General features: G+C 41.5%; 2 protein-coding genes across 2 annotated transcripts; one reads left to right on the top strand and one right to left on the bottom strand.

Moving 5' to 3' along the window:
- Positions 1 to 4,711: 4,711 nt before the first annotated feature.
- SARC_02495 (hypothetical protein) lies at positions 4,712 to 9,390 on the top strand. The gene is made up of 9 exons (XM_014303739.1): positions 4,712 to 4,920; positions 5,583 to 5,746; positions 6,109 to 6,206; positions 6,559 to 6,860; positions 7,013 to 7,106; positions 7,453 to 7,541; positions 8,027 to 8,130; positions 8,517 to 8,718; positions 9,090 to 9,390. The coding sequence occupies exons 1-9, from the start codon at positions 4,843 to 4,845 to the stop codon at positions 9,339 to 9,341; spliced, it is 1,383 nt and encodes a 460-aa protein (XP_014159214.1). The 5' UTR covers positions 4,712 to 4,842; the 3' UTR covers positions 9,342 to 9,390.
- Positions 9,391 to 10,056: 666 nt separating this feature from the next.
- SARC_02494 (hypothetical protein) lies at positions 10,057 to 12,236 on the bottom strand. Its single transcript, XM_014303738.1, has one exon. The coding sequence runs from the start codon at positions 12,093 to 12,095 to the stop codon at positions 10,605 to 10,607; it is 1,491 nt and encodes a 496-aa protein (XP_014159213.1). The 5' UTR covers positions 12,096 to 12,236; the 3' UTR covers positions 10,057 to 10,604.
- Positions 12,237 to 12,490: the final 254 nt, after the last annotated feature.

The raw sequence follows: 12,490 nt of genomic DNA, 5'->3' as shown, positions 1-12,490 counted from the left end.
TGTATGTATATATATATATACATATGTATATATATATATGTGTGTGTGCGTGTGTGCGAGTGTATGTATGTGTTTGTGTGTGTGTTTGTTTTTGTATGAGTGTGTGTTCGCAAAAGAATCAACGTGGTCTGCGTATGTTGTGTGTGTATAATTCGTGCTACTCGCCGACTCTGGCTGTGTGTATGTGTATTTTGTAGATGTGTTCAATATTTATCGAAGCTTGGTATATTGGTTTTTTGATAGATTTATGTACGATCAGGTTTATATCCATTAGCTTTGTAATGTATTTATGTTTCATGCTTATGGTTGCCAATGCTGGAACTTCTACTTTTGCTACTATAGTTATCTCAAATATAGGCGTATTCGCATCTAAATTCTAATGAATGCTTACGATCGACACATGCCCGGTCGTCAATGAAAATGCAACAAACTCACCAGTGATGTCATTTTCGTCGCAAATGATGAAGTGATTCACTCCGGCAGCGATGTTCCATTCGATAAAAAGCGGTAGAATTCCCTCATTGAAGCGGACACTCGTTATAGCTCCCAACTGGCTTCTAGATGAACGACAAAAGAAGATGGACGCCAATGCTGAAGTCGACATTGAGTCACATGAAATGTAATCAAAACTTCAAGAATAAATACACCACATATTCGTACCCTTTTGCAGATCGAAGATCGTCATTGGCGAGCAGCAAGTAGTCACTGGTAAACGGATAGTGGCTGGAATGATTGAGACAAATTGCGAGGGTAAGAACAAAAGATTATACCGATCTATCAAATCGAAAGATAAAAGCTCTCATATGTATGGATCGACTAGTCATAGCCCACTCACTTTTTTTTGCCAGAATTTTCAATCAGAGTCAACAAAGATGTTACGGCGAGTACGCAGCACAGAGTCAGCAACGAGGCTACAATAGATGAGTGGCTGCGATCTACTGATTCCTTCGCAGGCCGAGGGATGTCCAACTTTTTGAGTGTCCTATAGGAACCACAAACGTCATAAGTATAGGTGTGCATCAGCTGTGACATGGATTGAATGCTAAATTGCCTGCAGGTTGCAATTGGTATCATCGCAAAATCCCTTACCTGTATGGAATCCCGTAGTCAAACCAATCAACTCGCCCTCCATGATTTGGGATCCGCTCCATCGATGGTAAATACATACTTCTACCAGAGTAGGCTGTCAGTCCGAATAAAATAATGACTATCGCAGCATACATGCACAAACTAAGATCCTCACTCTGTTGTACTTCGGTGCGGAATACGACGGCTGAAGTACCAACCAAACATATACCAGTGTGCACAAGGACAGCCAATTCGTTGCGACCACTGCAAATGAAAGCACGTTGTGAAGATGCGGTCTCAAAACATTCCTCTTTCTGGCGAGTCTGATTAGTTGCGTAAGCTACGATACAAACCCATTGCAAAGACGCAAAGACGCAACTCAATAGTAGCAGGTAGCTATTTCGTGTGGGATCCACAATTGGTCTCGGTGGATATATGAATAGACCATGTGTGTTTATCCCAAAAAATATTAGGGAAGGTTGGTATATCAGTGGAGTTAAAATAAGCAGCAATAGTAAGCACCCCAAACTCTGCGCTAAGGCGGTGATTAGAGGACTCGCGCCGTAAACAGGCCATATTAGCCAGCTCAACCAGCCATGTGGTGTTCGATCACTCACTTTGTTATCACGGTCACTGTCACCGGTGACAGAGTCAGCCAATCGCTGAGATACTAGAACCACACGAGAGATCTGCGTGAACATAATCGCACTACTACACCAACAGATGACCTCCAGTAAGGTGCTCTCCCAGCCCCTCGTAGCTTCGCCGACCGATGTGAAGTGAAATGCTAGAATGGCCCCACCTAGAGCGGTGAAGTGATGGGTCTCGATGTATTTTGAGGCTGAGATACCTGCGTACATATCAGTGCCATGTGCTATACATAATGACAAGAGCAGTCCATACGCACTAGAAATGGCGTGTGTACATACGCTGTTGCGCTTGAGCGCGAACGCTTGAGCAAGTTGTGCGACTGCGATGGCCACTGCACATGGAGTTGCTTCTGATGTGTATTGAGAGGACAGATTAATGCGTACTGTGCCACAGTCTCTTTTCTTGAAACCCCACCAGGCTAGCGATAGCACTAGTGTTGTTAAAAGATTCCAGCACGTGATGGACCTATGATTGACAGATAGGCAAAATGTACAAGTAGATCAGACGAGCGAAGACATCCAGGTAGGAACACGTGGACCATCGACTACACCACAGTTTTAGAGACTTCAACTAATACAGAGTAGTAATAACGATAACCATATTGTGCACTCACTTACCAGGGCAGTTCATTCCTGACGACGAGTAGTGAGTGATCGACGTAGAATTTGAGAATGGATACCAACAGCAGCACTGCTACGGGCAAGGAGTGCCACGAGCTATCCATTTCTTTAAATGTCCTAGGATAATCTGAGCAGAATTATCGTCTTCTTTGTCAATAAAGTAGATTATATGTATGTACTCTGAGCGTTCAGACACTTGCGCCAGAATATTTTTCTATTGTATTATACAGATCGATTGATACATGCACACGAATGTTTCTATTCTTCTACATGTAGGAAAATGACTGTCTTCCAAACGCATCTAGATACGCACATGTGTTTTTCAACTCTATCGATTCAGACTCTGCCATGAATTACAGATCTGTACGTCTTTTTTAATACGTACGTATACCTGTATGTGTTTGAAATCTCATCTCTTCTTAGGGCTTAGACTGTATTTATAAAAATTTCTTCTAGAGAAGGAGGCTATGAAAATCCTCATTATACACTCGTCGTAGCCTCCTAAAATAATATTATCACACTCATCATAGCGGCATAGCCTCCTAAAATAATTTTTAAAATACACACCTACTAATCTATAAAACTCTAAAACTCTAAACCCCTGAAACCCTAAGTTGTTATGGTGATGTATGGTGTCTGGGGCCCGCCATGGGCCCCCGGACTCCGGAGGCTGGAGCCTCTGCGCCCTGAGCGCACCCAAATTTACAAATCTAAATACAACAACTAAAAGGATAGAGAAACGGAAACGGAAACGGAAACGGAAACGGAAAGGGGACCCTGGCGGACTGGTCCAGGCCGCATCGACGCAGGGTCAAATTGTCGTGTTTTGGCACTATTTCAATATAAATAAACACGGGACTGACATAAATAAAATACATATGTATGTAGTATTTACAGATATGTATGTGATTATATGCATATATAGCCCTCCGTGTTCTCACTGCTGCGAGCGGGGCATCTAGTTATTCGTACGTAAAAATAAAGTGTGCTCTGGAACCTACACTAAATATGAAGATATGAAACGAAAATGAAGATTTATTAGCGTTCTGCAAACATTTCTTCACTGTGGATTTCCATAAGCCTTTTTTAACATCAGCATGTTCCAATCGCTTGCGATTGTAAAACCTAGCACAGCACATTCCAATAGCATGCTATTGTAAAAACTAGCACTCATTTGATTCTCCTCGTACTCACTATTGCGCCGGTACCACCTGCATTGTAGTTGTGATGAATGTCTCATTCTACAGTTCTTCGTTGGAGTGCATGGGAAACATCCCTCGATACTGAAAGACTATTACCGCGTGCATATACTTTTACTTTCCGTTATATATATATACATACATACACACACATATATAAACATATATAATATATCTATATATATATATATGTGTGTGTGTGTGCACTATATATATATATATATATATATATATATATATATATATATATGTGTGTGTGTATGTATATATATATATATGTGTGTGTGTATGTGTGTGTGCGTGTATATATATATATATGTATATGTATATGTACATGTATATACTTATGTATATATATATATATATATATATATATGTGGTATAGTTCGCGACCTACAAGGTCATTGAAGGGATTCCAGATATTTTCGTGTGTTGAACGAAATCCCATCGTACCAGTGAACTCAGAATATTCGCTGACCTTACACCAAATCTGACAACTCTCAACGCATCCCTTACAAAGCCCATAGAGCACGAGAAAATAAGTCTCTTCTTTCAATAAAGTGCGCTGCATAGATAATTGGCTTATATGATCGATTTTTAAAATGTTCGTAGGTTGTTCGGACTTGCGTGTGGGACGTAGCAGTGAGACAAAAAAATCCCCAAAGTATATGCACAATATGTTCATATAAACTTCATATAAATACCTAGTATGAGCATTCGAAATTGAGACAAGTATGATTTAAAATAAATGTGCCTATTAATACCATTATTTAACATTGTGTGTGCACTCAGCAGTCAGCACTGTGCACTCAGCAGTCGGCACTGTGCACTTTGACACTGCGCGCCAAAACTGGAGGCAGTAAAATTGAGGTCCGAGTGAGACCTGTGTGACTGTGTCTATTTTGTTTTTGTTGTTTTAAAATAAAACAATTAAAAAAATTGACCTGTCCACTCAGCAAGTCGAGTCTATTTATTGTCGAGAGATGGTCCAACCGTCCAAGTCACGGATGACCCAGTCGCTACTCGCGGGTCCCGACCTAAGAGTCTATCCTTGCATCTAACTCCTGGATCGGACGAATATTGCGTTCTATAGTCTGCCACTGAGGGCATTTCTGAGGGTGGTGAATAAATACGCGACTCACGATTGCACCATTAATACTTCAGTAAATTTCATAGCCTTCTAAATTATACAAACTACTGCAACGTACGTGCAAATATTATATAAATATATTTGTTCTTGTATACTAACAAACATACACTTTGTATGTATAGAAGCCTATTACTACAGCAGTGCTATCGAAAATATGTCCTTGACAGCTGATAAGGCGCGCGTGGCAGCATGCCAACGACAAGTGTGCCGGTACTTCATAACAAGTAGTCAGGTAAGCACTCGCGCGGGTATTCTGTAACAATACACCTGTAGGTCGCGAATCATCCTCGACTGCCATCGGGTGACTTACATATTTTCTGTTTGTGATTTTGCACCATGTACTCGTTTTCGAATCATCGATACGAATGCTCAGGCATGTTTCGCCGCATACACAGGAAGTGTATGAGGGTTTGTCTTGTGTGTATTTAATATTTTAAAAGGGAAATGTTAAGCTTTGCGCCTATCGCCTATTTTATCTATTCACGAGACACCTTGTGAATGGTGGAAAAAATCTCGACATTTGCCTGATATAGCCCCTGTGTTCTTGTTAAGCTTACTTCATATATAATTATCGTGCAACCCGCCTATTGATGTAGGGGCCTTCTGCATGCGAATATACGGTATTTGAACGCTCGGAAATGTACGCAGAATAGGGGTGTACTGTGGAAAGATTTGCCGCCTCAGATAGGTCGGGATGGCTAGTACTATCAAGGATACTTCATGATACTTATTTACCCGCGTGTAGTGTGTATGTCAAGCGCACAGCTATGCAATAACCAAATAACACATGCAGCTTCAGCCCTCTGATATCAAGCGGTACCGAATGTATCAGACTATAGTACTCCCATGATGTGGGCATATGTGCGCTTATATTTGTATGTTCCACTGACACAGAAAGTCAGACCCGCGCTGCTAGAGAAGGTTGCGCGCGAGTCAGAGACGTACCAAATGTACAACGATATAATCAGTTTATTGGAGGATGAACAGTTTTTTGAAAACTTGTGCCACACTGCGACGGCCTTAAATAGAATTGCATGGCTTGAGGTCAAGAAGTCTAGGTGTGTTGCAATCTGGTGGCATATCACCGCCTTGCGTTGATATTCAATATGTACATTTGTGCTGAGTGTGCATTGTGAAAGAGGTCTCAAGTTGGGGGTCTGAGCTGAGCTGTTGTGTATTAGCACAATTACAATTCCGCATCCCGTTGATTTCAAGACCGTTACATGCAAACTATCATCGGTTCAGAATCGAGTAAAAATATATATATGTTACCAGAAGGATTCTCCCCCAGAAAAAGCATACTCTTGAATATTGTCATCTGTGCGCTGATCGTTTTAGGTATAATTCGCAACAATGCGCATTGTGGGTAATGACAGGCTACTGTAATGTAACGGCAATTCCAACTGAACATGACTATCAGCCCTGATGAAAAATCCTTCTGGGTGGACATAGTGGCTGCGACCCACACGATAATTTCGTGCGTTCTGATAAATGAAGGTCCGCCAGGCTGTTTGAAAGGTATAGATAAACAGATTGAGACTATCTTGAAACTCTGTGCCTTCGTGTGAATGTTTTGTTTGCTTTGTGTATTCACGGACGCAAAACAGGGAAAATATATACATCGCATTTTATGTTATGCGTGGAGCTTACTGTGCGGACATTACAGTGCCGCTCGACCCTCTGGCCCTTCATCTGTGCCCAAAATCACTTGTAGCTTTGCTTCCATTTGACCCTTTTAGCAAGTGGTGTTATGTGTCGTGCAATTTATCTGACAACATCACTGGATGGTGGGTGGTGTGTATCTCTATGAGTTGGCCAGTCCTCTCTTCTCAAATTTGAACAACCGCGCACACGCATATCTACACAACAGCAATGGAGCATATCGATACTGTCTTGATTCTTCGTGGATATATGGGCCCGCTACGAGTGATCTGTGGATTTGCCGAACCGAAAGCAAAAGCATACGCAATGTCCTTGAGGGCACGTGATATCTCTAATGATGTAGATTTGCAAAGTCTTAGCGTTTCCTATGACACGACTACTGAGAGCGCCAGTTTAAGCAGTCATACGCACCAAGATAACAGTGAAGTAGGCTTAGATAGTGCTTTCGCGACACTGGAATATTCGGAGTCACTCAAATATGTTATGCCAGAATTAGACGGCGGAAAAGAGGTGAATTTTGATTCTATGTCGAATGCGCTGGTTTCTTTACCCTCGTGAATATTCTTGACTTTTGTTATATCGATTACTATAACCGCATATACTGTGAAATTGCCTATGTGTTGATGCAGTTCTCCACATTCTCACATACTGGAAATATACAGGTGGAACGCATATCTTTAGCAGACGAAGGGTATGAGGACAACTTCGCAGAGTTCAAAAGCTACGTCAAGCAGAGTAAACCTTTAATTATGACGGGTGAGTTCATTTAAGATTTGCCTTCAATTGGGTTAAATCACTGCTGCGTGTTAAGTGTACTGCTTTTCTACTTTATTTCGTTCAATATGTCACTAGGAAATAGGAAACTAAACTTATGTGAGTGGAAGTAGAATCACGAAATTAAAGCTTTCGATATATATAATATTACCAAGTTGTAAGAATGCGACTGATACTTGATCATCTGATATCTGTAGCATACGACCCCGGCGTTAATGAAAATATAACGTTTTTTTCTATTACCTTTTGACATATAAGTAAATCATAACGTGTTTGAAGTAATTAAGATGTCACTTACAATCAACATGACTGCACACTATGCACTCAGGTGGGCAAATAGGTTGGGCCGCGACCGATAAATGGAAGGATCTTGAATCCTTAATAGAAGCCCTTGGTCACAGGTGGATTCCAGTTGAGGTGAGAGTACGAAGTTTACGGGACTAGAGGATTTGTTTTATGTTGGAGTGCTATGTACATTTTGTCCAGTTAGATTGTCCAAGCTCTTGCCTTTGATTTTGACAACGAGCTGGAGATGTGTCATGCTGTAGATTATTTAGTGACAGACCTATTCGACGGTGCTCACAGGTTTGTCATTGTCGTCGACGATCTTATCTTTTTTTCAAATCATTTTAGCACTCTCACGACAACCAACGTTAGACTTCCGACTTCCGCTTAGATTACCAGTACAGCATCCTTGTGTCTAAACTATGTCGTAAGTAGTATTCCTATTGAAGTTTGGGACACATCAAGTATAAATATGTTTATGATATTGAATCTCCAAGTGCTTCTTCCGTGCTTCATAGTGCATCTAGTTTGTCTTCGCTGGTATATTTGGCTTATGTACAATATCCATATACTTGCCTCTATTTGCGCACTCTTATTACGTGCTTGTTGGATCTCAGCTTGGAACTTATGGTACCTCGTCATGGAGGGAGGAGATCATCCAAATGGCAACATTCATCGAAACTCGTATCAAACCTAGCCATCAAAAGACCTTGCTTGGGGAGTATGTTTCTTTTTTTGCTGTGTATTCTGTTGTTTGCCATCGTCATCTGCGTCTACTAGTGCGTGTGCCTGAGTCTACAGTCACACTTGTAACTGTTGTTTTAGTACCATCTCAGCATTTATACTTAGAGCACGTATCGAGTGGTAGAATATACGTGATTTGTAGAACAGTACCCTATGCTCCACGTTTATTGAAGTAGGAAGTCTCAGCCATGCAGCTGCAGCTCGAGAGTTAAAGTACAAACTTTTTATTTTTCCATGTCGTTTTTCAACGATATTTAACCGTTATGCATTTTCACGACTATTGGTGTTCAATATGCAGCTACATTTGTGTCACTTTACAAATGGCAACACTTCAATAAATACTGCAAGTCACAATCAACGCAGGCTCACGCCAATCGACGTCGTGGGATATATTGCGCAACACGAGCTGTTCGATCATTTCCCAGCAATGAAATTAGATTTTAAAGTGCCACAGCTTATCAAGGACTTGATCCGGGGCCACCCGGAGAAGATGAACGGGTGGTTTGGCACGGCTGGCACAGTAACGCCATTACACACGGATACTTATGAGAACATTCTTGCTCAGGTTTGTTCCCTATGCTTTTGAAAACTTTCTATCCAGTCAAATCTGCCGACGGGTGATTTTGATTATATTTTTTGGTATCATATGGTTCAATAAGTTCATCTAAGAAGGCACAACGGATCGATCTTTTCAACTCCGTGTGGTTGTGCTACATATCGCGTCTGGCTATGCTGGGTGTTCTCTCATTGGGATATATATGGCAAACTGTCCATAACATTCGAAAGCAAATTCGACATGTATGGCTTGATCGCACCCAATTATGATGCAATATGGGGTGAGTGCGACGCTCGGATGTCCGGTAACCGGTTTAAACTTTAGTCTATCACGTAGTCTGAACTATATTGCATACATTTGGTTATACTGCTTCAATACAGGTGGTAGGATATAAATATTTAAGGCTGTATCTATCGGATCAAACGCCGAAACTATATAATAATGGCCCGCAAGGAACCAATATAAGCCAAGTTGAATGCGAGAAGGAAGACTTCGTGCGTCATCCACTGGCCAATGATGCTAAATACTACGAGCTAGTACTCAGACCGGGAGATATGTTGTATATACCAGTAGGCACGTGGCATTACGTGCGAAGTCTAACGCCGAGTTTCAGTATCAACTTCTGGTGGTAGTATATAAATGGAATTGTCGTCAATACTTTTAGCTGCATACACAAATGAGAAATAATCAGCCTAAGTGTATTTAGTTTGAATTAATCGTTCATATTCTGAAACTCAATATGGTCGGATTTGCAATAGGCACCGATATTCCTTGTCGTGTATTATTTTTTAATGTCGCTGCATGATTCAGAATATCGAAGAAGTTCTGGGTGCTCTAAAGCGGCCTCACTGGGAAGGATATATCAAGTAGAATGTCTTGTCCATAGTTTTTATGTGTTCGAAGTCCGATGGTTAACTAGATGGTAGTTGCGCGTCATAATCGTCGAAGTACTGTAGTATTCAAAATTGAGAAACGTTCGGTAAATGATTGTTTTTATAGATATATTAAATACAACCGATGTTTGTACACGCGAACTATTTGTTTGCAATACTTTTTTTTCGGCTCGCATACAAAAATCGGTCGAATCTGAATTTCATATCTACAATGTAATATGACGTTTGGTCACAACACATGTGTGCTCCGCGCTGAACAGTAAATACTGGATTTTTTTTCCCAGTGTACGCAGTATCGCAAAACCTTTATAAAATCCGATGCGCACGCTCAACTCATAGTCGGCTAAAGAGTACTGCCCCTTTTTCTGTACAAACCACCAAAAGCTATAGCTGCTAGCACGGCTCTTGACCGTAATTCCGCATATTGAGTTGTCAATGGTATTATGATCTCCATAGCGATAGTGCCATGACCATAAATCGGGCCACATAAATTACGTGCTTTATTTTATGAAGAGATCTTCCTGTAAAATACCTGACCTTATCACAATGCCGGAGAAAATTGCTACAACCATTAATGGCTGCCCATGCATTCTATTGAAATTATTTACATTCGACCCAATCATTTCGGCTTCAACATGGTTTCCAAACGTCACGCTTCCCATAAGGGCTGTCACGATAGCTCGCGTGCTTTGAAGATGTGAATGTTAGTCAGTATTCCCTCCCATTGCTTTTGAACACTGTTGAAAGTTTCCGTCCTCTCGAAGTACTAATTGAATAATACTTACACTTGGTACAACCTCCAATCCCGATTAGAAGCATTCCTGGCGTTCCCCAATCTCGAATATAAAGATAACGGTGCGCAATGCAGCAATACTCTACAGATACATTACAGTATACAATTATCCGTATCCAATCTATACTCACTACGAGACCATCGTGTCTCATTGCTAAGCTGGAAAGATATCTGTTCCTTAATCATCGTTCGTATTCAAGCTGATAATTTTAAACTCGGCCGCTTGATTTACCTTTCGATTTGGTTTTGGTGATATCTTCGGAGGGCATGTCCAGTGCTACATCATCATGTAAATTTGCTTTGCTCAAGGCTCGCGCACGTTTGATATACTCTTGATTGTCACCTTCCTCTCCGAATAGTCGACCATTACTCATACTACTCAGTGCGTCCTTCATACGTCGAGACCCCATCCTATCGCGCATCATAGAGAATACTTTCTTCTTCTTCTCGGCATCACCACTGCCGCCGCCGCCTCCACTGCGTTTACTGCGTTTCTTTTTCTTCTCTTCCTCTTCCTCTTTGACATCAACTAAAATCTTGGTTTTCGCACTCTTCGCATGTCCTATATCTCCTCGCATTCTTTTTCGTAACTCCCACCACGTCGACGTGAGCAAGAAAGTCCAATAGCACAAAGCAACTATCAGAACTATGTATACTAAACCGGTAATAACAACAATGCACCAATCTCCAGCAGTCGCATCAGTATCCTCATTGCCGTAGACAATTATACCATCATCACCGCCGTCTGTATTTGTTACCACATCGTCATTGATGGTTCCTTGGTTGTTGACGTCATCGTTATTGCTCACCGGAGGAACAGCTTCAGGTACGTTGTTGGGCGTGTTATTGATTGCTGTATCGTCAGGTGTTTGCTCCGAGGTAGGGTCAATAGCAGCAGTTGGTTCGGACAAAGGTTCGGTGCTGATAGCTGCAGCGTAATTTACGGGGCCAATTACAAAATCGTTTTCTGTCGTTGCACGAAAAGTTAACGATTGGAAAGAATTGGCCTCATTTTTACCATAAAACACAGTATTGATAGTGTGTCCCAGATCAAGACCTTCGCGGAATCCTACCCGGAAAAATCCAGTCATGGCATTCTCAGCCCCTTCATCGACAATGTATCTATACTGATAACTTCGGCTGAACGCACCATTGTGAATCTGATTGAAGGTGTCGTAATACTTCATATTACTCATCGGAAGATAGGATTCAGCTGTCTCTCGCAATGCCAGATCGACAGGAGAATCAGCAAAGTTGACAAAAGAGATGTATCCCAAAGTCTGTTCCACATCGCCATTGTCAATATTTCTAAGTAGGACTTGATCGCTAACGCTGGAATTTCGATGAAGAAACCAAACATTACGCGTGTCATCTTCGTATATATTAGCAGAGTGTAGTGCAATCGAGCTTGCATCGACTGATTGGTCCTCATCGTTTACGGGGAAGATATAGATAGGTATACCATTGACCTGCCCTGACGTTTCGGTAGACTGTATTAAAAGTCTCTCCTCATAACACAGTGGTGCAGATACTAACTTCCCTGGACTCGCGAGTTCTCCAACTTGAACTGCGACGCATTTAAAAGCATCGCTGGGTTCCAGTAAGTTCACAAAATTAAGCGCATGCAGCCCGCTTACATTGCATATCTTCCAAGCAAGCAGACTGGTCAAAAGATGGGCGCGTATAGAAAAAGAAATCATGGTGTTGAGCTCAGATTGTGAGGATGCGTTATCTTTATGCGTTATCTCTACTTTGATCGAGATATACCAAATAAACAATTGTGTAATTCGTTTTCCGCTGTGCCTCGCTCTATGAGGTGTGAAGAAGGACGCGTGAAGGTGCTTTACATTGAATGTAATTTTTTTGAAAACTATTTCGCCCTCGTATTTATGTTTTTTTTTAAACACCACAAACATTCCCTGACATCCACAACAGTCCAGAACTCCAGACGCCAGACTCCAGACTCCACCAGCAGAGGGTGAGTCCACACCTTGGGCTTGTGGGGGCCTTGGACCGGTGTTTGTTAAAAAATAAATTAAGCTTCTTGGGCTAAAGCCGTGGGGCGTGGGCCTTGAGAAATTTCCAAGTTTTGTTT

This window comes from Sphaeroforma arctica (assembly GCF_001186125.1).
Source record: "Sphaeroforma arctica JP610 unplaced genomic scaffold supercont1.113, whole genome shotgun sequence".
In the NCBI taxonomy this organism is placed as follows: Eukaryota; class Ichthyosporea; order Ichthyophonida; genus Sphaeroforma; species Sphaeroforma arctica.
The sequence above is the reverse complement of the archived record's forward strand: the minus strand, read 5'-3'. Positions and strand labels throughout refer to the sequence as shown.

Bases quoted from the DNA above. Each gene is read 5' to 3' on its own strand.
- SARC_02495 (XM_014303739.1), top strand. From the start codon at position 4,843: ATGTCCTTGACAGCTGATAAGGCGCGCGTGGCAGCATGCCAACGACAA. The intron at 4,921-5,582 runs GTAAGCACTCGC...CCACTGACACAG, and splicing joins ACTTCATAACAAGTAGTCAG to AAAGTCAGACCCGCGCTGCT. The intron at 6,207-6,558 runs GTATAGATAAAC...TCTACACAACAG, and splicing joins TCCGCCAGGCTGTTTGAAAG to CAATGGAGCATATCGATACT.
- SARC_02494 (XM_014303738.1), bottom strand. From the start codon at position 12,095: ATGATTTCTTTTTCTATACGCGCCCATCTTTTGACCAGTCTGCTTGCT.